The sequence below is a fragment of the Scyliorhinus torazame genome, chromosome 2 (genome assembly GCF_047496885.1).
Source record: "Scyliorhinus torazame isolate Kashiwa2021f chromosome 2, sScyTor2.1, whole genome shotgun sequence".
NCBI classification, from domain to species: Eukaryota; Metazoa; Chordata; class Chondrichthyes; order Carcharhiniformes; family Scyliorhinidae; genus Scyliorhinus; species Scyliorhinus torazame.
The window spans coordinates 193,075,953-193,103,272 of record NC_092708.1 but is presented as its reverse complement, the minus strand read 5'-3'; the positions used below and the strand labels follow the sequence as shown (position 1 = coordinate 193,103,272).

Sequence of the window (27,320 nt, the reverse complement as noted above, 5' to 3'; positions counted from 1 at the left end):
AATTTGGGAATCAGTTGTTAACTAATTTGGAAGTCCATTTGCAGCTAAAGTTGTGATCTGGGGCGGTATTCACCCCTACCCGGCGGGGCGGGGGTTCCTGGCAGGACGGAGTGGCGTAAACCACTCCGGCGTCGGGCCGCCCCAAAGGTGCGGAATGCTCCGCACCTTCAGGGGCTAGGCCCGCCCCGGAGTGGTTGGCGGCACGCCGACCGGTGCCGAAGGGCCTCTGCCGGCCGGCACGTGCTCGGGAGCGCCAACATGTGCTGGCGTCATCCCCGCGCATGCGTAGAGGGATTCGAGTCTGCACCGGGAATGGTGGAGGACCACGGCCTCTGGTGCGGAAGGATAGAGTGCCCCCAGGGCCCCGATCGCAGGCCAGTCCACCGTGGGGGCACCTCCCGGGGCCAGAACCTCCCGCGCCCCCCCAAGAACCCCGTAGCCCGCCCGCGCCGCCAGGTCCCGCCGGTAAGGGACCTACTCCAATTTACGCCCGAGGGACCGGCAACAGACGGGCGGGACTTCGGCCTTGCGGGCCGGAGATTTCGGGCAGCCCCGGCGCCCATTGAGTCGTGCCGGACCCCGCCTCCGAGGCGGGCAGCGCGACTCTCGCCGGGCCAGTTTTTGGGGGGGCGGGAGAATTAGGGGGACGGCGGGGGCAGGATTCATGCCGACCCCCGGCGATTCTCCTACCTGGCGGGGGGGAAACGGAGAATCGCGCCCAGTATCTCCAGTTATCAGCAGCAACAGGTGACAAGTTCAGGAATCTTTCTTTCCCCAACTACTCAGGCCAGAGTCGAGTTTTGCATTGTAAAAAGTCTCACTCACAGAGCCATTATTCATGGGCGGAAATGTCACTGCGGGAGTGAGAGTCAGCTCCAATCAGAATTAGTCATTTTCAAAGGTGCTGACAGCACAAACTTGATTCACGGAGTGGAAATGAGATTCACAACATAAACCTACTCCACAATATTCTCCCCAATCAACCCCCCCTTCCACAACAGTTTCCTGTTCAACCCCAAAACACTCCCCGCTGCAACCCCCAAACCCTCTCCCCCGACCCCCAAGCCCTCTCCCCCGACCCCCAAGCCCTCTCCCCCGACCCCCAAGCCCTCTCCCCCGACCCCCAAGCCCTCTCCCCCGACCCCCAAGCCCTCTCCCCCGACCCCCAAACCCTCTCCCCCGACCCCCAAACCCTCTCCCCCGACCCCCAAACCCTCTCCCCCGACCCCAAACCCTCTCCCCCGACCCCCAAACCCTCTCCCCGACCCCCAAACCCTCTCCCCCGACCCCCAAACCCTCTCCCCGACCCCCAAACCCTCTCCCCCGACCCGCAAACCCTCTCCCCGACCCCCAAACCCTCTCCCCCGACCCCCAAACCCTCTCCCCCGACCCCCAAGCCCTCTCCCCCGACCCCCAAGCCCTCTCCCCCGACCCCCAAGCCCTCTCCCCCGACCCCCAAGCCCTCTCCCTCGACCCCCAAGCCCTCTCCCCCGACCCCCAAACCCTCGCCCCCGACCCCCAAATCCTCTCCCCGACCCCCAAACCCTCTTCCCCGACCCCCAAACCCTCTCCCCCGACCCCCAAACCCTCTCCCCCTGACCCCCTAATCCACTCACCCTGACCACCAAAACCCTCTCCCTTCCGACCCAAAACCCTCTCCCTCCCGACCACAATACCATCTCCCCGACCCCCAACCTCTCTCCCCTGACCCCCAAACTCTCTCCCCTCGACCCCCAGACCCTCTCCCCGACCCCCAAACCCTCTCCCCCGACCCCCAAACCCTCTCCCGTGACCCCCAAACCCTCTCCCCCGACCCCCAAACCCTCTCCCCCGACCCCCAAACCCTCTCCTCCGACCCCCAAACCCTCTCCTCCGACCCCCAAACCCTCTCCCCCGACCCCCAAACCCTCTCCCCCGACCCCCAAACCCTCTCCCCCGACCCCCAAACCCTCTCCCCCGACCCCCAAACCCTCTCCCCCGACCCCCAAGCCCTCTACCCCGACCCTCTCCCCCGACCCCCAAACCCTCTCCCCGACCCCCAAACCCTCTCCCCGACCCCCAAACCCTCTCACCCGACCCCAAACCCTCTCCCCCGACCCCCAAACCCTCTCCCCGACCCCCAAACCCTCTCCCCCGACCCTCTCCCCGACCCTCTCCCCCGACCCCCAAGCCCTCTCCCCCGACCCCCAAACCCTCTCACCCGACCCCAAACCCTCTCGCCCGACCCCAAACCCTCTCACCCGACCCCAAACCCTCTCCCCCGACCAATCTCCCCCGACCCCCAAAACCTTTCCCCGACCCCCAAATCCTCTCCCCCGACCCCCAAATCCACTCCCCCTGACCACCAAAACCCTCTCCCTTCCGACCCAAAACCCTCTCCCTCCCGACCACAATACCATCTCCCCGACCCCCAACCTCTCTCCCCTGACCCCCAAACTCTCTCCCCTCGACCCCCAGACCCTCTCCCCTGACCCCCAGACCCTCTCCCCGACCCCCAAACCCTCTCCCCCGACCCCAAACCCTTTCCCGTGACCCCCAAACCCTCTTCCCCCGACCCCCAAACCCTCTCCCGTGACCCGGAAACCCTCTCCCTGACCCCCAAACTCTCTCCCCGACCCCCAAACCCTCTTCCTGACCCCCAAACCCTCTCCCCCACCCCCATACCCTCTCCCCCAACCCCCAAGCCCACTCCCCCAACCCCCAAGCCCTCTCCCCCAACCCCCAAGCCCTCTCCCCCAACCCCTCTCCCCCAACCCTCAAGCCCTCTCCCCCAACCCCCCTCCCCGACCCCCAAACTCTCTCCCCCAACCCCCAAACCCTCTCCCCTGACCACCAAAACCCTCTCCCTCCCGAGCCCAAAGCCCTCTCCCTCCCGACCCCAATACCATCTCCCCCGACCCCCAACCCCTCTCCCCGACCCCCAACCCCTCTCCCCAACCCCCAAGCCTTCTCCGACCCCCAAACCCTCTCTCTGACCCCAAAACCCTCTCCCCCCGACCCCCAAACCCTCTCCCCCTGACCCCCAAACCCTCTCCCTCCCGACCCCAAAACCCTCCACCTCCCAACCTCATCCCTCTCCACCCCAACCCCAACCCCTCTCTACCCGAACCATCTAAAGTCCCAGCCCCAACTCTCCCCTCCTCAACACACTCAGCCCCAATCCCAAACCCTCTCAGCCCCAACTCCAACCCTCTCCACGCCAACCCCAAACTCTCCCCACCCCAACCCAAGACCTCTCCCCCTGCAACCCCAACCATCTCCATCTAACCCCTAACTCTCACTAACAAAACTCTCTCCATCCTAGCCCCAAGCCTCTTCCCCTCCATCCCCAACCCTCTCAAACCCAACCCGCTCTGTTCCAAACGAAGCCTAACTGCTTCATTTCTGCTTACTTTCTTAAGCCCTCCACCCCATTTCTTTAAAACCGAAGGCACGTCACAAAACAAGCCTCTTAAACAAGACAGGAAAGGTACTAACTTGTTCTATGGTGTCCTGAAGCTGACAGTCCAGGTGGGCCAGGAGGCCCTGGGAGTCCTGGCGATCCAGGGTAGCTGTAACCAGGGGGCCCTGGGTTGCCTGGTAATCCTCTGGGCCCAACAACACTGTCTCCTTTCGGGCCCTGGTTAGGTGAGATGATAATGATCAGTCAACAATGGGGAGTGGGCTACTGAACAAAGGTTTGCCGATAATCGGGGTCTGACTTCATAAAGTATCTGTGCCATATACTCCACAACATGTGCAGGTAAACATAGCGAGGGTCATACAGAGGTACATAGATGTCACCCATGGTTCAATGAATGGCACTCTTGCCTCTGAGTCAGAAAGGTTTGGGTTCAAGTCCCATGCCAGAGATTCAAGTACATAATCTACGCTGACACAATGAGGGAGCGTTGCACTGCCGGATGAGGCAACAAACCAAGAATCCAACTCAGGAGCAATATTTTGAAGAAGATCAAGTGTGTTATCTCGGTTGACCTGGCTAATACATATCCATCAATATACACCACAAAAAAAACAGATGAACTGGCCTTTATCGTATTCCTGCATATGGGAGCTAGCTGTGTGCAATTTGACTGGAAAAGATGGAGCAGTAGACCATTCAGCCCATCAAGCCTGATCTGCCATTCAATAGGAACATAGGATTTAGGAGCAGGCATGGGTCATTTGAGTCTGCTCTGTCATTCGATAAGATCATGGCCGAATTGGTTGTGGGTTCAGCTCAACTTTCCTGCCAGCCCCCATAACCCTTGACTCCCATTGTCTATCAAAAATCTACCTAACTCAGCCTTGAATGTTTTTTTATGGCCCAGCCTCCACTGATCTCTGGGGAAGAGAATTTCAAAGACTAACGCTCTTGGAGAGAAGAATTCCTCTTCATCTCGGTCTCAAATGGGAGCCCTCTTATTCTTAAAATGTGTACCCTATTTGTAGTCTCTCCCACAAGAGGAAACATACGGTACCCACTCTATCGATTCCCCTCAGGATATAAGGTCATCTTTTATTCTTCTAAACTCCAATGAGTATAGGCCCAACCTTAAGATAAGCCCTTCATCCCAGGAAAGTAAACACTTTCTGAATTGCTGCTTAGATCTTGGCCGATCTGATTGCGGCCTTAACATCACTTTTCTGTTTGTCCCCCCACTCCCGCATAACCCTTGATAATGAAAAATCTGTCTAACTCAGCCTTGAACTTCTTCAATGACTTGGCCCTCACTGCTCTCTGTAGAAGAGAATATCAAAGACTAACGCCCCTCTGAGAGAGGAAATTCCACCGCATCTCCATATTAAATGGGAGACCCCTTATTTTGGCATGGTCCCTACCCCCATCCAGTGTTCTAGATTCCGCCAAGTGGGGAAATACCCCTCAGCATCTTTCCTGTCAAACCCCCTCAGAATCCTTTATGTTTAAAGAGGTTCACAGAGGAACATGCAAATTCAGAGCATGAGTATCATAGAATCCCTACGGTACAGAAGACGACCATTCGGCCCATCAAGTCTGCACCAACCCTATGAAAGAGCACCCTAACCTAGGTCCACTCCCCTTCCCTATCCCCGTAACCCCACCTAACCGTTGGACACTAAGGGGCAATTTTAGCATGGTCAATCCACCTAACCTACACATTTTTGGACTGTGGAAGGAAACTGGAGCACCCGGTGGAAACCCACAGAGACACGGGAAGAATGTGCAAACTCCACATAGACAGTCACCCGAGGTCAGAATCAAACCTGGGTTCCTGGCACTGTGCCACCATGTCGCCCCAAATGGAGTAGTCCATTCAGCCCCTTGAGCCTGCTCCACCATTTAATAAGATTGTGGATGATCTGACTGCGCCTTAACTTCACACTCTGCCAACCCCCTATAACCTTCTTCCTTTTGCCAAAAATACCACAGTGGAATCAGTCCTCGAATGGTGGGGCCCACTGATAGTGCTAAGAATTTATTTTTTAAAAAAAATTTAGAGTATCCAATTATTATTGTCCAAATAAGGGGCAATTTAACAAGGTCAATCCACCTACCCTACATATCTTTGGGTTGTGGGGGTGAGACCCACGCAGACCGGGGGAATGTGCAAATTCCACACGGATAGTGACCCGGGGCCGGGATCAAACCTGGGTCCTTGGTGCCATGAGTCAGCAATGCTAACCACTGTGCCACCCCCTGTTAGTACTAAAAATGACAAATATGTTCATCAACTGCTTAAAAAAAAAGCAAGAAGAAGAATTGGTCCAAAGTCCACAAAATCAAAACCAGCATTTTGTGTGACATCACCCAGATCAAAATCATCAAGATGCACAGAAATTGAATGCAAAAAAGCTTTTCAAAACCAGAGGAAATCCTCAATCAGCTGATGCCAAAAAGGATGAAGATGACTACTTTTCAGTCACAGAATAGGTTTGAATTTATAATAAAGTGAAAGTTCCTGAAGTTGAAGTACCCAAGTTGTGTCTATAAGACTGCATAATTTTGCCAAATTTGGATGCTGAATCATATTTGTCATCCTGTTAAATATTTCAAAAGTTCAGTTTGCTCCTCTTAATGGGTTTTAAACACAAGGAAAATGTATATAAATGTGTAAAAATGCATACTTCAAGTTTTGTGTATTTTGTAATGAGTTTAAATTATAAATGAAATGATATCGACTCCAATTTAAACTCAACAATTCCTCAGCCTGTGCTTACTGTATGCTTGTCTACAGTGGTGGGTTTTATTATGTGTGTGTCTGAGTATTCTATAATTCTGTTAAACATGTACTGGGACTCTTCATGCTTAATTAGGCGATGGAGGCATCTGAACATTATGATGCATCATGTGATGAGCTGTTGCTGCAGTTTCACAGCTTAACCCACTTTATTTACACCTAAAAGAAGCACCATGTTTTGGGCAGGATTGTTAATAAAACAATTCTCTCTCTAACCACCTTGAGATATATTCATGTGTTAATATTTCTTGACTATGAAAGGAGAATATTTGCCTCGCCAAGTGCTCCTTATCCAGTGACTCTACTTCAGAGTGCAGCTTGTGTAGAAAGTTTGCCCCATGTGGAATAAATGGTCTGCCAACATACTGTGCTCAATTCCCACTGGCCATGATGCTGTTTTAAAAAAAAATTAAGAGCAGAGAAACATGCTGCAGAAACAGTTTACATTTAATCTAACAGAGGTTTAGTGTGAGCAGTATAGGCTGCACGGCAGCATAGTGGTTAGCACAGTTGCTTCGCAGCTTCAGGGTCCAAGGTTCGATTCCCGGCTGGGTCACTGTCTGTGTGGAGTCTGCACGCTCTCCCCATGTCTGCGTGGGTTTCCTCCGGGTGCTCCGGTTTCCTCCCACAGTCCAAAGATGTGCGGGTTAGGTGGATTAGCCATGCTAAATTGCCCTTAGTGTCCAAAAAGGTTAAATGGAGGTTACTGGATTACGGGGATAGGGTAGATACGTAGGTTTGAGTGGGGTGCTCTTTATAAGGGCCGGTGCAGACTCGATGGGCTGAATAGCCTCCTTCTGCACTGTAAATTCTACGATAATTCTATGAACCCATTTCCCAGGAAGGCAACAAGTGCCAGACTAAACTAATATGGCACAGTGATTAGCACTGTTGCCTCACAGCGCCAGCGACCTGGGTTCAATTCAGACCTTGGGTGACTGTGTCGGTCTCCCAGTGTCTGCGTGGGTTTCCTCCGGGTGCTCCGGCTTCCTTCCGCAGTCCAAAGATGTGCCATTAGATGGATTGGCCATGCTAAATTGCTCCTTAGTGTCCAACGGTTAGGTGGGATTACTGGGTTACAGGGCAGGGGAGTGTGCCCAAGGAGGGTGCTCTTTCGGAGGGCTGACACAGATCCATTTGGCCAAATGGCCTCCTTTTGCATGCTAGAGATTCTATAACCTTTGACTCGCTTGTTAGTCAAGGATCTACCTCGACCTTAAAAATATTCATTGACACTCCTCCTTCCACTGCTCTCTGGGGCAGAGAGTTCCAAAGGTTCACGATACACTGAGAGAAAGATGCTCTTCTCATCTCTAAGTTTAATAGGTGACCCCTTATTTATAAACTATGTCCTTTTGTTCTACTTCCTCCCATCAAGTGAAACATCCTTTCAATGTCCCTGTCAAGCCCCCTCCTCAGAAACTGCCTCGGTTCTGTCTGTTAACATCATTACCGAACAGAAATTGACAAGTTTTGAAATTTTCAGATTAAAATTGGCCACTTGTAAAATCAGGCATGTTTAAATGTTTCATTTTTCTAAACTCCAATGAGCACAGATCCAACCTGCTTAACCTTTCCTCATAAGACAACTCCTGCATCCCAGGGATCCAACAGTAACTACACTTCATTGGCTTCAAGGCACGTTCGGGCTTCCAGATATTGTGAATGGCATTATATAAATGCAGATGTTTTTTCCCTCTTGGTATTTCCCCGAGGTTATTTCTTGCCTTCTTCCCTGAAGGCACTGGCTCCCACTACAGCAGCACCCCCCAACTCCATGACACAAACACACCATCAAATGGCACGGTTAAACAGTGGCAAAAAGTATTTCTTGGAATATGGGCCTCACTGGCAAGGCCAGCATTTGTTTCTCATCCCTAATTGCCCTTGAACTGAGTGTCTCGCTCGGTATTTCAGAGTCAACCACATTGCTGTGTGTCTGGAGTCACATGTGGGCCCAGACCAGGTAAGGACAGCAGATTTCGTTCCCTAAAGGACATTAGTGAACCAGATGGGTTTTTATGATAATTTATAATAACTTCATGATCATCGTGACTGAGACTAACTCTCAATTCCAGACTTTATTAATTGATTTTAAGTTTCACTAGCTGCTGTGGTGGAAATTTGAACCCACCTGTGTCCCCAGAGCAGTAACCTGGGCCCTGGATAACTAGTCCAGTAACATTATCACTATGTCACCCTCTTGCCCCATCAATGCCAGCATGAATTGTGAGGAAAGGGGCAAATATCTGGGATGAAATTCTGCCAATCCGAAACCTGGAAATTAGGGAACATTCTGGAAGTTCGGATGAAAGAAAGTCCTTTTTTTTTCTGGCACTCCTTTGTGACCTCAAGAGATTCTTACCTGAAGTCCTGGTCGGCCGGGGGGCCCAGATGGCCCTGCTATACCTGAACCATAGCCATCTCCTGGTGTCCCCTTCTCGCCTTTCTGTCCCACGTCACCCGGATCGCCTTTCTCTTTCTGTCAGAAAGGGAGAAAACAGAAAGCAGAAAATGTAAAAAATTAAAATCCAAAAGCCACATCCTTTATAGGGAGCAGTACCGCTCCATTCCTTTTTTCCCCCCTTTTTTTTAATATTTAGAGTACCCAATTCATTTTTTCCAATTAAGGGGCAATTTAGCATGTTCATTTTTGGGTTGTGGGAGCGAAACCCACGCAAACACGGGGAGAATGTGCTAACTTCACACGGACAGTGACCCAGAGCCGGGATCGAACCTGGGACCTTGGCGTCGTAAGGCTGCAAGGCTAACCCACTGCGCTGCCCACTACAGCTCCATCCCTGATGGTGGCAATGCTGAGCGGGTAGCGCTTCGGGTTGCCACCACTGGTCGGTCGGATTTTGGGTAGTTATGTCACATGAGGGTACACAGAGTGTAGTGTTTACACAGAGGGTGCCTGGAACTCGCTGCCAGAGGAGGTGGTGGAAGCAGGGACGATAGTGACGTTTAAGGGGCATCTTGACAAATACATGAATAGGATGGGAATAGAGGGATACGGATCCAGGAAGTGTAGAAGAGTTTAGTTTAAACAGGCAGCATGGTCGGTGCAGGCTTGGAGGGCCGAAGGGCCTGTTCCTGTGCTGTCCTTTACTTTGTTATTTGTTTGTATGACCACCCGCCATCACCCACCCCATTCCCTCATTCTGTCGCCAATCAGCATGGCTATTCACGTTGCACACTGTCTTTGTCGGCTAATGGGAAAGTACGCGGGCTCTCTGTTGGCCAATAGGATGAACCCCAGGAGGGCTAGCAATGCCAATAACTCCATTCGGAAATAATTAGAATCGATGACTTTGTAAACGCCCTATCCAAATATACTTCGGGAATGGAGAGAAATTGCCAGAGGTTGTAAATTCTCATGCACAGGAACTCTTTATAAGGAGAGAGAGTTGGTCGAGGATAGGTTGTCTGTTACATGCCAGGAGTTCCCACCACCCAAGGGCAATCTCATGACCAAGACAGCGAGCTAAGGAGGTTACTTACTCTGACTGAGGAGGTGAAGTCATACAAATCGTATGGGATGGTTCCTGGAACAGAAGAGCAAAGAGGCATCAGTGCTGGTTAAGGTTCAACAGTATCTTCTGGAAAAAGTATGAATAATGGACTGAGGCATTCACAAAGCAATGTCACAACTTCACTGCTCTGTGGCAAAGGCAAGTCCCATCAAACTGAAGCCTCAGTATCTCTACACAAGGACTACTGAACACACAGGGCTATGAAACTGTTCTCAGTACTTCCTCTCTATTCTTAAATCTTCTGCTATCACCTTCAACATTCACTTCCGCCACCACTGACACACAGTAGCAGCCATGTGTATCATCTACAAGATGCACTGCAGGACCTTCTTGATTAATAAGAGGATCAGGGGTTATGGGGAGAAGGCAGGAGAATGGGGATGAGAAAAATATTAGCCATGATTGAATGGCAGAGAAGACTAGATGGGCCGAATGGCCTAATTCTGCTCCTATGTCTTATGGTCTTTCTCACCTAGGCTCCTTCGACAGCACCTTCCAAACTATGACCACTGCCATCAAGAAGGACAAGGGCAGCACATACATGGGAACCCCACAACCTGGAAGCTCCCCTCCAAGTCACTCACCATCCTGACTTGGAAATATATCGCTGTTCCTTCTCTGTCACTGGGTCAAAATCCTGGAATTCCCTCCTTAACAGCACTGCAGGTATCCGTAGACCATATGGACTGCAGCGCTTCAAGACGACGGCTCATCATCACCTTCTCAAGGGGCAATTAGGGATGGGCAGCAAATGCTGACCTAGCCAGCGCTGCTCACATTCCATAAATGGATATTAAAAAAGGCTAGACTACAATAGGGGTTGTACAGACGATCTGTTGCAGGCCACATTTTATCTGTGAGATCTGGACTAGGTTTGATTATCAGAGGTAGGTCGGAGGGGCAATTTGGCAGGTTATGTGTTTGTCCCATAACGACCCTGGGTTTTTCTCCTAGGAGATTGATGGCCGCTGGGGTAGGAAGCTGAGGGGGGATTATCCAGTCGTGACGTGACAGCCATTGTGGTGTTTTTAAAATATATTCACGGGATGCTGGGCAGCATTTATTGCCCATCCCCAACTGCCCTTGAACTGAGTGGTGTTGGGCATATTCAATAGATGCCTGCCAGGTTTTTATGTCTGGAAAGCTAGACACATGGAGGAGAAGGACCCAGTATAAGATCACAGTCGAGAGCTAGTTGAACAGAGAGTTTCTCGCATGCTACAAAATCTAAAACCTGAAGGTTCCCTCTCCGCCCTCCTGATTAGAGTTGATTTGTCTTTGAACAACATTTTCCCAAAATGGAATCGGAGGTTTCACTTTACAACTCAGTAGCTTATTTCTAAAACTGTGTACTGAGTCTCTGCTGCCACCTCTGGACATCACCCACCCACACCCCAAATCCCACTCCTGCCCCCCCTTCCCCCCCCCCTCACAACCCCCATATACTACTTACCTGGTGCGCCAGGAGGTCCAGGGCTACCTACTTCTCCTTTCTCTCCTGGATGACCTGCATATCCTGGGCTGCCACGGTCTCCTTTAGGACCTATATGAAGCAACAGGAAAAATATTCATAGTGGTGGGATTATAAGACTATGTTGCAAAATTCAGGGACATTCCCTTAACTTCATTGAAGCCTACTTACAACAATAAGCGATTATTATTATTAACACATAGAGGCATATTCCAGTTCCATTTAGAATAGTCTGAAGTCAATCAATGTGAAATGTGATTCGTGCATTATAAGAATGCCAAATTTAAATTTTCATTGGGTTTAAGGATAATTTTTAGGTTGGGGTGTAAACCCTAACACATGGAAAAAACCTGGGTTTCAGAAATTGCTAAGCACTCTTAAGATAATTACTATTCGAAGGATGGTCCATGTTGACACAAAGAAGTGAAGTGGAAATGTGAAAACATTTGAGATGTCTACAGTTGTCTTTGCGAGGGGCTTCAAATATTCATGCACACAATCAAAGAAAGGTTTGAAAGCAAAGAATAAACAACAGGCGATCTGAAAGCATATACTTTTCAGATCAAAGGGCTAGGTTAACATTTAATAAATTTACATTTCTGTTGGGAACATTCCAGGTATGCCACATAGCTAAGGAGATAAGCTATCCAACAAAGTACCTTTAGCGTTAGGTTTATCTGTGTGTTTTGGCCCAGATCCAAGCACTTTTACTCCTGGAACCAGAGCAGCTGGGAAACAGAGAGAAAGAAAGAGAAAGCTCTGCTAGGAGCTGCAGAACACTAAGCAAGGCGGCTGTGAAGCCTGTCCTCCAGTTGGGGTATCCACAATTGTGAGGTCTTAAAGCAAACTGGAGGGTTTCCTGGTTGAATATTAGTGGAAGAACCCCAATAAATCTCATACCTCAGAAGACAGCAGGAATATTGTGGATAATTAAAGTGACTTCCTGATAGCTGTGGCACAACCTGATTTGATAGCAGGAGAAGTGAAAGAACCTTCAAGAGCATAAAAAGGGCTTGGTGGTGGGAGGGAAATATAGGATGGGATTGCAAACAGAATGGGAAGTGATCAATTATATTTTCTGGTTTAAAATCTAAGGGTTTATGAAATATATATATGATGTTGAATTAGTAGTACTTGTTTTGTTTAATTTTGGCGCAGTAAATGTTTTTATTTAAACAGTGAAAACCTGTGGTGTACTTTTGTTCAGTTAACAACTGAGACTTTGAATTTCTTTTGTAAAGTTTATGGGCCCCAGTCATAACACATAGCAGAGCTTGGGCAGCTGAAGATAGCTCTGGGGTCAGACAGATGGATCAAAATGGTGTTCTGCGTTCCTGGAATAAAATAGTTAGGATCCATAATTGATATTTTGAGCTCAATACAGGATTATCAGGAAGAGTAAAGGTCTAAATTAAGAACACAATGAGCTAAAACTAGCACAATCTGTTTTCCCAGAAGGAAATAAACAATAAAACTTGGGAAATTACTGGTAGACCTTTTAATGGAACTTTAGTCAATTCCCGAGATTTATTATATTTCCCCTTCTGGATTTTAATCGCACTTGTTTAGAAGCACTTGAACAGATTGGAAGCAGAATCTTGGATTGAAGATTCTTGCTATTAAACACACAGAATAAATGCCAAAGATGTCCTGTGTGATGAATATAAGAAATATAAAAAAATACTTTATATTTTTGCAGTATTATTAAAACCGAGGATGGAATGCATCCAGACAGTATGTCTGCTAGAGGTGTGATTAAAAGTGAGATAATCAGTGATCAGGGGAAGTGTTTTGCTAATAGATACTAAAAACCATTTTACCTGTTTGCAGATAGAGAGCTAAGGTAATATTGTAACAGTTTGAGCCGGGCAAACAAATCAAGGCACAGGGTACAAGTTCAGATGTTGTGCCTGTTAACTATAACGCTATTTCTTTGTTGTTAATGTGCTAATTCTGTGTTCAAATTAAAGTTTATTTTAATATGAAAGCTGTCTACTGGTCAGTATTATCACTCCTGTGGTGCAGAAACATTTCCTCACAGTTTTACCAAAAGCAAATAGTTGCGTTTTAATCTGGGACCTTAACCAACATTGGGATTCCGGTCCGGACCCATAACATCTGCCTTGACAGCCATCTTAGAATACAGGAATGGGCCATTTCGTTTCAAGTTGGGCTTTGTGTCACTCCAGCCAGATAAAAGCCCAGGTACTTCACCTTTACCCTCACAGAAGGTCAAGGTTTCCCCTGCATTCCCGGCAGAATTAAGCATCCGGGTGCAAAGCCTTACAAGGGATAAACTGTAGCAGTTACGGGATAAGGAAAAAGGCAAAACAAATATCCCCAAAAGCCTACCTGGTGATCCAAGACTTCCAGGGTAGCCAGCGGCTGCGCTCCCGAACACCTGAAGAAAAGGCGGGGAAAATGTGAGTCAAGGTCCGCAACAAGACTAAAATCTCCGTTCTCATTTTCTGACTGTGAGCCTGGGTCACAGAATCATGGAAATGTCTTGGGGCGGAAGGAGGCCATTCATGCTCTGCAAAAGAGCATCATGACATGGTGCCATTCTCCTGCCTTTTCCCCGTACTCCTGCGCATTGTTTCTTTTCAAATAATCATCTAATGCCCTCTTGAATAATTTAATGAACCTGCCTCCACCACACTTCCAGACAGTGCATTCGAGACCCGAACCCTCGCTGTGTGAAAAAGTTTTTTCTCACATCACATTTGCTTATTTTGCAAATCACTTTAAATCGGTGTCCTCTCCTTCTCGCTCCTTTTACGAAGGGGAACAATTTCTCCCCATCTACTCTGTCCAGCCCCTTCATGATTTTGAACATCTCTAACAAATCTCCCCTTGGCCTTCTCCTGTCCAAAGAGAACAGTCCCAACCTCTCCAATCTATCTTCAGAATTGAAGTTTCTCACCCTAGGAACCACTCTTGTAAATCTCTTCCGAACTCTCTTCAATGCATTCATATCCAGAACGTAACACGATATTCCAGCTGAGGCCTAACGAGTGTCTTGCATGCGTTCAGCATAACCTCCTTGCACTTGTACTCTATGCCCCTATTAATAAAGCCCAGAATACTATCTGCTTTATCAACTACTCCCTCCACCTGTCCTGCAAAGGATCATCTGGGCTCGAATAGTTAGCTTTTTTTCTCTCCTTACAGATGCTGCCAGACCTGCTGAGATTTTCAGCATTTTTTCTTTTGGTTTCAGATTCCAGCATCCGCAGTAATTTGCTTTTATCCCTCTGCTCCTGCACCCCTTTAAGAATGTTATTCCTCATTTTATATTACCTCTCCCTGTCGAAAGGAGGCACATGCCGTGCCCAAGAGGCTTGAGCACAAAATGCAGGCCACCACTCCCGGAGGTGCCGTCTTTCAGATGGGACATTAAGCTGAGGCCCTATCTGCCCTGCCAGGGAATGTAAAAGATCCCCTTCACTGGCACTACCCAAAGAGTAGGTGGTTCTCCCAGAGTGCTGGTCAATATTTATCCCTCAAGAAACAGATTACCTGATCGTTATTGCATTGCTATTTGTGGGAGCTTGCTGTGAACAACTGTCTATCATGTTTCCTGCATTACAACAGTGATTGTACTAAGTACTTGACTGTAAAGTGCTTTGAGGTGGCAGTGAAAGGCGCTATATAAATGCAAGTTGTTCTCTTCTTTCTTTTTATTGGCTGCAAAGTGCTTTGGGATATCGGTGCTACACAAATGAAACAAAGTTGAGGCATGAAAGCAACGTGACTGGAGAAAGTCAATCTTAATTTAATTTAATCGCCCATAAGTTTCTCAAAATAAAGACAGACCTGCCACGTGCACTAAATTGTGCGTTGTGATGAAGTCCAGGGCGGGACTTTCCCCCACCCATTTTTGTGGCGGTGGAAGCGGCCCACCATTGGTTGGTGATGGGATCTTCTGGTCCCGCCGCTGTCAATGAGGTTTCCCATTGTTCGTACTCTCTGCTGCTTTGGGGTCGCATCAACGGTACTGGAAAATCCCATTGGCGGGATTGACGGAAAATCCTGTTCCCAGTTTTTAATCTTCTGCCTCTTTCAAAATACCTGGGAGGCAACACCCTCTCCTGCTTCACAGCATCATATAGCTCAGTAGGACCATTGCGCGTGCCTGTGCCGACACATTGTAAGAGCTTTCTAATTTTATCCCAGGCCTCCTCTTCTGCCCCAGAGCCCAGCACATTTCTCTTTTTCAAGTATATACCCAGTTCACTTTTGAAAGTTCCTATTGAATCTGCTTCCAGCCCTCTTTCAGGCAGTACATTCCAGATCATAACTCGCTGTGTTAAAAAATTAATCTCTTCACATGTTGTCCAAGAGTCTGTTGCCAATTATGTTAATATTGCAACCTCTGGTTGTTGATCCTCCGACCGGTGGAAACAACTACTACTTACTCAATCAAAACCCTTTCTCATGTTTGCAATCTGTTATGTTAACAGGGTGTTAATAATGTTAAGATACACTGGTGAAGGGTAGTGCTTAAATAGGTACCCAGAGTATTTATAAAGAGAGCCTTCTGGGACACGAAGTAATAGGTAGGAAGCAAACATTTGCAATGATGTGTTTTGTAAATAAACCTACAAAAGTGTTTGGTTTCATACTTCACCGAATGGCTTGGGATCGACTAAAAATGGGTTGAGTGAAATTCCTGCAGTGACGTGTTTGTCATGATATTCAGGTAAACATCATGGTGTAAACATACATACATACTGATGGACAGATCAACAGACCAATCAATACACACACAACAGCACAGCCAATCACAGGCAAGAGCATACACACTATAAAACGGGGAACATGACACTTCCCGCTCATTCCAACAGGAGACAGCTCAGGGCACAGAGCTCACAGCAAGCCACTCAGACATCCACCATGTGCTGAGTGCCACTCCAAGATAGTGTTAGGAATAGGTCCACAGATTCAAGGGTTATGATCGAACCACAGTAACCAGTTTACCACTGTAAATATGTTTTAGTAATAAAACTGAGTTGTACCATCCGCAATCGTGTTGGTTCGTCTGTTTAGCAGAGCACCCAACACATCAGTGTTCTCGGCTTCCCGGCAGCCATCTTGGACACAATTGACCTTCACACCTGGTGGGTTTGGCACAGTATGGAGAGCTGGAAATTTGGGTGGGGGAGGGGAGGGGGTTCTTGTCAACTGGGATGGGGAGTATTATTTTATTTTTAAAAATGTAAATTACCCAATTTGTTTATCGCAGGGGTGATGTGTAAGTTGGTTCAATGTTGACTGCAACTGGATGCAGTGAAACTAGAAACAGGCTTCTGACACAGGAGATGGTCCAACACTGTTTTATTGAACTTCCTGATTGCTGTACATAGTCTGTTGTGAGTTGACACTCTATCAATCTAACTGATAACCTCCTACTGGCTTGACCAGACTAACTCTCTACCTCATGGTGATAGTGCTCACTGGCTTGTGCACTCTTACTATCTCAGTAGCTGTGTCCTGTAGAGAGAGGGAGAGTCTTACTGCCCTGTGTGCTTTATAGTGGTGGTGTCCTGTCTGGTGGTTGGTTGTTATGTGTCGTGTGTGTTCATTGGTTATCCTGTGTGTCAATCACTGCTTGTCTGCATCTCATTATAAACGTGAGTGGATATTATGACAGGGGGGGACGCGGGTGAAAATGGGGAAAAACCTGTACAGACTGTAAAACTGTGAGTTGAGGAGCATGTTCCCCAGATTATTTGTGTTTTGTAACTGTTCGAATAAGTTTTAATTAAAATACATAATTTAAAAAATAATAAATTGCACAATCCATTTTTTTCCAATTAAGGGGCAATTTATTGTGGTCAATCCACCTACCCTGCACATCTTTGGGTTGTGGGGGTGAGACCCACGCAGACACAGGGGGAGAATGTGCAAACTCCACACAGACAGTGACCCGGGGCCAGGATCAAACTCGAGTCCTCAGCGCTGTGAGGCAGCAGTGCTAACTACTGCACCACCCGGCGACACCAGACAGTAGCAGTATTTCTGAGGAAGGGCGATAAGGAAGATATACTGGAACCAATCCAGACATGTTTAAATAGGATCATTGAAGCAGGAGTAGACATTCGGCCCTATGAGCCTGCTCCACCATTCAACATGATCATAACTGATCCTTTCTCTCAACACCACACTCTCCCCATACTTTCATGTACATTGTTTATTTTGTTGTTGTTGTAAAACACCTTTAGAGTCTGGAAATGTATCTATTTCCTTCTTAAATGTATTCAGTAAATCAGCGACTCTCGCTCCACATTTCATTTTCCCCCCTTTGTCTCAAGTACTTTGCACACTTACATTATCATTAAAGGCAGGCACTGCTATACCAGGTGGTCCAGGGGGTCCTGGAGGGCCAGGTGGCCCCGGAGTATTCTAATAAACAGTAGGAGAAAAAGAAGAAGCACATCATATGTGAAGCCATAATAAAACATACCAAATAAAACAGGTATGGCTTCAGTGGAGACAACACTCACCCGGAACCCAAAACTACTACTGAAATCTCCTGGCTCTCCTTTTTCACCTTTCAGTCCATTTATGCCAGGTCGACCCTGCAAGTGAGAGGAAGGGGGTTAGACATTGGGTGGGCAGAAAAGGGCGCACAGTCGCTAATCCTTGTCAACAGGCCGAGATCATAAAAATCCGAGAGGAAAAAAGTACTCTCGAAACAGAACAAGAACGGTCAGTCCAAGAGTATGGTCCCCAGCTGCCAGCCATTTTAATTCTCCACCTTGCTCTCACACTGATATCTCTGCCCTCGACCTGCTGCAGTGTTCCAGTGAAGTTCAACGAAGGTTGAGGGACGGCACCTCGCCTTTTGATTAGGAATTTACAACATTCCAGACTGAACAGTGAGTCCAACACCTTCCAAGTGTGATTCCTGCCCCATTCTGTTCCCTGTTCTTTGCATCTTTTGGTTTTACCCTGGTGTTTTTTGTTTTTGAATGGCAGCTGTTTTTCATTCTACTCGACACACCTTCTCTCGCCACATCTTCCTGTTTTTTTACTCGTCCCGTTCCTATTCCCTTTTGGCAATGTAGCAGGAAACAGAAAGAAAGGGATTAGTTCAAGAGACTAACTGCTGAGAGAGAAAGGCAGAAATAATGTGTAGCATTTCATGCTCTTCTTGATGAGAAGCTTGAATCCATAGAATTCCTACAGTGCAGAAGGAGGCCATTTGGCCCATCGGGTTTGCAGACCCTCCAAAAGAGACCCTACATAGGTCCACTCCCCCGCCTTATCCCCAATAACCCTATCTAGCCTCCACAGATTTGGACTGTGGGAGGAAACTGGAACATCCGGAGAACTGGAATACCCTCAGCTTATCTGCACTGTAAATTCTATGATAATCTATGAAACCCACGCAAACACGGGGAGAATGTGCAAACTCCACACAGTCACCCAAGGCTGGAATTGAACCCGGGTCCCTGGGAGGCAGCAGTGCTTACCACTGTGCCAGAGGGGGCAGCTCACTACTCCTCCCACCTTCTTTCCCTCCCAAAAAAACTAAGTCAGTGACGGGAAGCACTGTGGCTGGCCTTCCCACCCCACCACCAACTGAGGCCATCAGGGGGCAATTAACACCCACTTAAGGACCTCTGCACACCATTACTTATATTAACTCAGTAGTGGATGCTGGCCGAATTAGGGGCAGATCTACTGTGAAACTAATGAAGCTTAAGCTTCAGGGCCCCTAATCCCGGAGGGACCCCAGAAGCGACTTTAGTCCACATTGCTTAAAATTTTGGGGTCTACTGTATGAGAAGGGGTTTTTAAAAAATAATAATATTAATAATAGTGTAATTCAATACAAAATAATAGTTAAAATAAAAATTAAAAGGTTATTAAAATATCACGTAGGCTAGCCGTAAACAAAAAAATTCAAATTAAGGATGTTTCATTCTAATTATATTTAACATAAAATAATTATAAATAATTTAAAACACGATTAACATTTATGACAGAAATACAAACTGTAGATGACGTGTCGTAACAAAAAAGGGGAGCCGTTGAAAAGGCAATCACAATGCCAATGTGAATTTTCAACGTGATAGCACTTGTGATAACGATCTGGACAAGATTTTTTTTCAATAAAGTGTTCATAAGGATACAATATTTTAATTACCCCTACTTAAAAATAAATGTTATATTTAGAAAAGTAAGGCAAGTAATAAAGGTGAAATAGTGTTAGATTAGCCTAAGCCTATTGTTTTTATGAAGAGGTGAACGGAAGGTAGGCTACGACCGCATAGCCTAGGCTAATACTATATTACAAGTATTTATGAAAAAGTAATAAAAGGGTGAATTTGTGTTAAGTTACAGGTGTTTATTATGAAAAGTGTTCAAATAATGGTAAAATTGTTACATTACCTTAGCCGATGAGTTTTAGTGGCCTAGTCTTGCCTAACTTAGTCTAGCCTAGTGTAGGCTAGCTTGAACATAGCCTAGTTTAGCCTATTTAGCTTATTTATTATAAATCTTAAAAACTGGCACTTTACTTTCTGAGATTGGGTTTTTAAAAAAACATTTCTCAGAAAGTAGACCTAAAAATTTTTCCTTTCAAAGCATGTGACAATAGTGATTAATTTTTTGTTGTATATATTTCAACAATCCCAAAGTTTGAGAGGATTGCACACTATGAATCAGAAGCAAACGATTTGTGTGAAGATATCACCTCAAGTTATTCTGATACTTCCAAACGCATTGTTACAAGGAAATTTTCAGATGGAACAAGTGGTATTGCTTCTCTGAGAGGAGCTGACAAATTTAGGATAGAAGTTCTATATCAACTCTATGACTGCTTGATAAACCAGTTACACAAGAGGATTGACCCATATGAGCAGATTGCGATAAGGTTCAAGTTCCTCTCAGAATTGGTGAACAATTCTGAAATTGATGAGGACAGTATTAAACTTATAATATCGTATTACAAAGATGATATGGACCACAAATTAGTAAACGAGTGTTATCAGTTCAAAGAATATTTGCACTTTAGGAAATCCCAGCACACAGAAGAAAACACACCATCTAAAATGCAATGAGCAGAAGTTCTTCAGCTTATTTGTGAGCAACACCTAATTGAAGTGTTCCCCAATATTACTACTGCGCTTAAGCTGTACTTGACAATGCCTATCACGAGCTGTGAAGCAGAAAGGAATTTTTCAAAGCTATCCTTTATAAAGAACAAATTTCGGTCGCCCATGACTGAAGAGCACTTAAATTCTTTATGCATATTGTTTCTAGAAAATGACATTGCAAGGAAGCTCCCATATGACAAAACTGTACGTGAATATGTTGCTAGAAAAAACAGAAAAAAAAAAAGAGTATTTTGTAAAATGTGCTTCATGTAGTATGTATTCTCATAGGTTTCTAAAATAAAAGATTATATTGACTGTGGTTTTTTTCTACGTTTTATTTCATCATTCTATGATGCATCATGTATGTATATAACATTTCCCTAATTTTCATCCCCCCATAACTCGAAAACTATAAAGCATAGGAAATTTGTATCCACACCAGTGACTTTGACATGTGAGATAATCCAGTACAGCAATTTTTATCAAAATCTGAGACGTAGTGGTTAAATGTTTAAAAAATTTGTGACCTGTCGTGGAACAACCCCATTGAAGAAGATAACAGTGGTTACCCAGACCTCGTTGCTGGTTGCAAAGGGGCCCCCATAGCAGTTCAAGCTTCAGGGCCCCAAAAATGTAGGTCCGCCACTGGGCCGAACCATGCAGGGAACATGACATGCAACCCTGTGCGGGTTGCTTGTGGTCTCTCTTGTTCAAAGGCACTCAATGCTTTATCGAGGGACTCAGTATCTGGATGTTTGGGTGGGGGGAGACACGTGTTGAGAGCACCCCCCACCGCCATGGCCCACAACCTCAAATACCCCTCACCATTAATTACCGCTGCCCTGGGTCGCCACGCAACTTTGGTGGGTGTCATTCCAGAAGCAGCCACCACCGAGCCAGTGATGCTGATGAGCAAATGAACCGCAGGACTCTGTTTGGCCTCCAGGGTCCAGGGTCGTCGTCCCCGGGTCCAGGGTCCCCCCCTCCCCCGGGGTTCTGATCCTGTGGTATGGTTTCCGGTGACTTCTCAACTGACTGACTGGTATGTATGACTGGCAGGCCAACCCAGGATGACTCCGGTCTCTCACAGCTCTACAACCAGTGGTGGAGACTTGTCATCTCGGCAAAACTTCCCCAATGTCTCAGAGATGGACCCTCTGTCAGAACTTGTCTGTTCTTCTCTCAGATTCAGGCTCACCTGAGAATTTTAATATTAATATCATTTCAATATTAATTGATTGCCCTTTCATTTGCACATTTAAAACAGGCGAGTGGCTAGAGTTAAGGTACAGATCAGCGATGATCTAATTGAATGGCTGGACAGGGTTGAGGGGCTGAATAACCTCCTCCTGTTTCAATGTCAAGCATAGGGTTAATTATGCTGGGCTTAATTACTTTCCAAAAAGTGTTTGTTGTCCAAAAATCGGACTTTTTAAAATCACTGATTTTAATCGCAAAAGAACTTTAAGCAACAAAAGCTCTGTGTTGTGTGTTGATGTTGTTTCGCTTTGCTTTCAATATATGTGAAAATGCCTTTAATAAAAATAAAAATATATAATAAATTTAAAATAAAGAGCAATTTAGCGTGGCCATTGCACCTAGCCAGCACATCTTTGGGTTGTGGGGTGAGACCCATGCAAACACGGGGAGAATGTGCAAACTCCAGACGGACAGAGAACCAGAGCCGGGATCGAACCTGGGTCCTCGACGTATGAGGCAGCAGTGCTAACCACTGCGCCACCGTGCTGCCCCCCAAATCTTTTTAAAACAAAAATTCTGGAATAATAACAATCCTCACCGGTCGTCCTGGCAACCCGATTTCACCTTTACGACCAGGGTACCCCGAGATGCCCTGTGAAAAGAAAAGCAGAGACAGTGAATGAAAAAAAATCACAGTTCCAGAGATCAGCTTGGAGCAGCCGCAGACACTGGGCTTGGTTTGAAACACTGCTGGGTGTGAATTTGGTCTGACTGTTCAGCCAGAGAGTCTCCTCAAGGATATTAATGTTGCAATGGTGTCCCTGCTGTGCTGGCAACCATGAGCAGCATGATTCTAATCGGGGAAATGTTATAGCACGGAGGTAAGAAGGGGCTGTGCCTTCACCATCCTGATCATTAGTCATTCAGTGCTGGGAGGTTTGGGGGTGGAGCAGATTAGAAGGCCTCCTCGTGGCTCTGCTCTTGAACTAGGCCCAAAGTGGCCATTAACATGTCCAGATGGTAGGCCATATCAGGGATTGTTAGATTGTACTGGCTGTCAGTATTCCGTAGCTACGTTTGTGCCTGGGTGTCCCTGGAGAGGGAGCACGTGGCGTTTACCGGCATGTATGAGGCTTTCCGTGATTGGTGGGCACCACAGGGGCTGGAGTGCATTGTCAGCCCTGGGAATGGCATTTTAACTTGATCCCACAGTCCAAAGGTGTGCAAGTTAGGTGGACTGGCCATGCTAAATTGCCCTTTAATGTCCAACAGTTAAGTGGGGTTACGGGCCTAGGTAGGGTAATCTTATGGAAGGCCGGTGTAGACTTAAGGGGCTGAATAACCTCCTTCCTGACTGTAGGGATTCTATGACATCAACAAAGCACAAAAGATGGTGGAATCTGGAACTCTGTCTCCAAACCCCCCCTTCCCAAAGTCTGAGGATGTTGGGGATCAATTCCATTTTCAAGACTGAGCTAGACAGATTTTTATTGGGTAAAGGGGAGAGGGGGAATATCAGGGAATAAAGAACAAAGGCACCAATAAATGGATAAAAGCAAATTACTGCGAATGTTGGAATCTGAAACAAAAACAGAAAATGCTAGAAAATCCCAGCAGGTCTGACAGCATCTGTGGAGAGAGATGGGAACTAACGTTTTCATTCTGAATGATGCTTGACGAAGAGTCATCCAGTCACGAAACATTAATTTGATTCTCTCTCCACCAATAAATGGAGTTCATTACTGATCAGTCACGATCCATTGGAATGGCATGATGGTCTTGAGGGGCTGAATGGCCTCTTTATGGTTTACGTCAATACTCGTTTCCTCCCTTGAGTGGGACCATTCACAAGCACACACACACACAAAGAGCTATCTGGGACACTCAGTTCAGTAAGGAGGTAGCTGTTTCAGAAGAGGAGATGAATCAAAGGCATAAAACTGGCACTAGGAGTGGAGTAGAGAACAGGGATGAAGGATTGTCTTATGAAGAAAGATTTTAGGTCTATACTTGCTGGAGTTTAGAAGAATGAGAGGAGATCTAATAGAGGCATATATGATGCTGAAGGGGATTGACAGGGTAAACGTGGAGCGGATGTTTCCCCTTGTTGCACTTGTAAGAGTCCTTCCTCGTTATTTCCTTTGTTCCCATTCATTTAATTTATTATTTTCGGTCTGTGGACACATATTCGGAATGTGCCTTTAAGCAGAAGGGTGCTTGCCAGGACAGTGTGCTCCTAGGTTTTGTATTTTGGAGAGGAGAACTAGACTCGTCGGCGCCAAGTGAATTTTAGGAACCAATTTTGGAGGAATTTGTTTCAATTAACTGGCAACCAGTGGGTTGGCCAGGGACAGTGTTCTGCCTGATTGTGAATTGGGTCTGACTCAGAGAGTCTCCTCAAGGAAGTTAATGTTTCAATGGTGTGCCTGCTGTACTGGCAACCATGAGCAGCATAAATGCTCTCATTCATGCATTCAGTGAATGCATGAAGTCAGTGAATGGTTCCTCCCAGGTGGTTTTTTCCCCGGAGAGAACAAGCCAGAAGCCTCTAGACCCTCGAAGGAAGAGGAGCTGTGTTTTCTCCCTCTCTCTGCTGCCAGTTGCCTGTCTCTGTGAATTGGCAGTGAAGATCATTACAAGCTGAAGGAAACTAAAGTACCCAACTGAAGGCCTACTCTTGAGAAAGAAACTAACTGGAAGATATCCATCGGGATTAAAGATCCTTATTAGGGCGGCACGGTGGTGCAGTGGTTAGCACTGCTGCCTCACGGTGCCAAGGTCCCAGGTTCGATCCCAGCCCTGGGTCACTGGCCGTGTAGAGTTTGCACACTCTCCCTGTATATGCGTGGATCTCACCCTCACAACCTACAAAGATGTGCAGGGTAGGTGGATTGGTCATGCTAAATTGCCCCTTAATTGGAAAACAAATAATTGAACACTGTAATTATATATATTTTTTAAAATCCTTATCATTTTATTTTGTTCATATTTTCTTTACCTCTCAACCACCCTTTTTCCTGTGTTGCTTGTGTGTGTGTATAGAGGGGGGAAGAGTTAAAAAGTCAGGTGGGGGGGAATGGTGTTGGGAATCAGATAATGGATAGCCAGTTATAATTTTCTGCCTATTTAATTATAATTACTGTTAATAATAAAAGGTATGTGTGTTTAAATTTACAAACCTGGTGATTGTGGTCAATTTAACTCAACCAAAGCCACGGGCACTAATATAAAATCTAATTTCACCGGTGTTGCGACTCCGGGTCAAGTGGGGCTGGAATTGACCATGCACTAGCCCTGGGGGTCATAACACTTTCTAGAATGAGAGGCTATAGTTTTAGGTTAAGGGGTGACAGATTAAACAGGAATAAGGAAGAATTACTTCACTCAAAGGGTTGTGAATCTGTGAAATTCTCTACCCCACAGTGCAGTGGACGGCGGAACTCTAAATATATTTAAGGAGATGGACAGATTTTTTTTTTCAGTAGCGGGATGAAGGGCTATGGGGAGCGGGCAAGATGGTGGAGATGAGGCCAAAATTAGATTGGCCATGATCGTATTTAATGGCACAGTAGATTTGAGGGGCTGAATTGCCGACTCCTGCTCCTAGTTCTTATGTAAACAAAGAGGAATGGATAGTGGGGGTGTTGAGAGGGATCTATTTGATTGTCAGTACAATTGGAGCTGACTCAAGATTTTGATAAGGGATGAGTGTTAACAGATATTCTATCAATGCTCTCTCGAATTCCTTCCACAGTTCAATAACTATTTCCAAGAAGGAGGACTGTATTGAAAAAAAGTACATATAAGAGTGGATAGCTCCAGCTACAGAGAGAGCACCAGGGTAGCTTTGAAGGGCTTAATGGCCTCCTGTGATGTAATTTATATGGTATGAGGGGCTGTGTAAATTGAGTTTTTATTCTCTGGAGTTTAGAAAAGTGAGAGGTGATCTCATTGAAGCACAAGAGATTCTGAAGCGGTTTGACAGGGTGCAAACTGAGAGGTTGTTTCTACTGACTGGGGAATCTGGAACACGGGGACAACCTCAGGATAAGGGGATAATCATTTAGGACCGAGATGAAATTATTTCACACAAAGGGCTGTGAGTATTTGGAATTCTCTACCCCAGAGGGTTATCGATGTTCCCTTGAATACATTTACACCAGGACAGACAACAGTTCCCTCACGGAATTGAGGAATATGGGGACTTGGGCATGAAAGTGGGGCTGAGGCAGATGACCAGCCATGATCGTATTGAATGGTGGAGTGGGCTCGAGGGGCCGAATGGTCTGCTCCTGCACCTATTTCTTGTGTCCTTATGTGTAATTCTGCAAGAAGAGGTCCTTTCATCCAGTCTGAGCTGGGAAGTGTTAGGAAGCTCCGTTCAGCATTGGTCACTGACCTCTCAGTCAGATACAGGAAACACTCATCCACACACACATACCCATTTATCATCGAATTTACAGTGCAGAAGGAGGCCATTCGGCCCATCGAGTCTGCACCGGCTTTTGGAAAGAGCACTCTACCCAAGGTCAACACCGCCATCCTATCCCCATAACCCAGTAACCCCACCCAACACGAAGGGCAATTTTGGATACTAAGGGCAATTTATCATGGCCAATCCACCTAACCTGCACATCTTTGGACTGTGGGAGGAAACCGGAGCACCCGGAGGAAACCCACGCAGACACGGGGAGGATGTGCAGACTCCGCACAGACAGTGACCCAAGCCGGAATCGAACCTGGGACCCTGGAGCTGTGAAGCAATTGTGCTATCCACAAGGCTACCGTGCTGCCCCTGTATCAACACGATGTGGAGATGCCGGCGTTGGACTGGGGTGAGCACAGTAAGAAGCCTTACTACACCAGTAAAGTCCAACAGGTTTGTTTGCAGTCACTAGCTTTCGGAGCGTGACTCACTTTTAAAAAATGTCTTTGGAGCGCGACTCACCTGATGAAGGAGTTACTCTCCAAAACCTCGTGACTCCAAACAAACCTGTTTGACTTTAACCTGGTGTTGGAAGACTTCTTACAATATATCAACACAGTCTGGAACTATGCCCCAGTGTTTAAAATTGGGTTGCAAAGTGTATCCTGCCCAGTACAAGGGGATCCCACGATGTCAGCTCATTGTGACTCTGGAGTCAAAGATGTTGAACCAAGTCTTACACAGCATATTGTCCTAAAGTTGGTGAATGGTCATTCTCTGATGGACTATAAGGCAAAGTCACCTCAAGCCATTAAACAGGCGGATATCTTAACCTATCACATGCAGCAGACTGAAACTAGTGTAGGGTAGACAATGTGGTGCCAAATGTCAGTTGAACCATGCCGATGGGAATCAGGAGATGATGTAAATTCCTGATGGCAGTAACCTTACCTCTGGGCCCATGGGTCCCGGAATGCCAGGATCACCCTGCAGGAAAAATTCAACAAAGCTTTAGACTCGAAGCAGGTCAACCGTAAAGCCGATTTTTAGTGCCACTGTTTACTTTTCCCCTACGGAGAACTAGGTGAGAACTAATGGTAAATTGTGGATGGGGGAAACTTTTTGTTTTATAAATTTAGAGTACCCAATTAATTTTTTCCAATTAAGGGGCAATTAAGCATGGCCAATCCACCTAGCCTGCATATCTTTTGGGTTGTGGGGGTGAAAACTACGCAAACACGGGGAAAATGTGTAAACTCCACACGGACAGTGACCCAGTGCCGGGATCGAACCTGGGATCTCGGCGCCGTGAGGCAGCAGGGCTAACCACTGCGCCACCGTACTGCCCTTGGATGGGGGAAACATGGGCTGTGAAGCCAT

At 46.7% G+C, this 27,320-nt stretch overlaps 1 protein-coding gene across 1 annotated transcript in view; it reads right to left on the bottom strand.

Annotated features, from left to right (window-relative positions):
• Positions 1 to 27,320, bottom strand: part of LOC140394656 (collagen alpha-1(XVIII) chain-like) — a 227,864-nt gene that overhangs the window by 21,733 nt on the left and 178,811 nt on the right. The window contains 9 exon segments of the mRNA XM_072481940.1: positions 3,478 to 3,619; positions 8,566 to 8,682; positions 9,705 to 9,748; positions 11,190 to 11,279; positions 13,560 to 13,608; positions 17,538 to 17,612; positions 17,714 to 17,788; positions 22,113 to 22,166; positions 26,892 to 26,927. Of these exon segments, the coding sequence (XP_072338041.1) occupies positions 3,478 to 3,619; positions 8,566 to 8,682; positions 9,705 to 9,748; positions 11,190 to 11,279; positions 13,560 to 13,608; positions 17,538 to 17,612; positions 17,714 to 17,788; positions 22,113 to 22,166; positions 26,892 to 26,927 (682 nt within the window).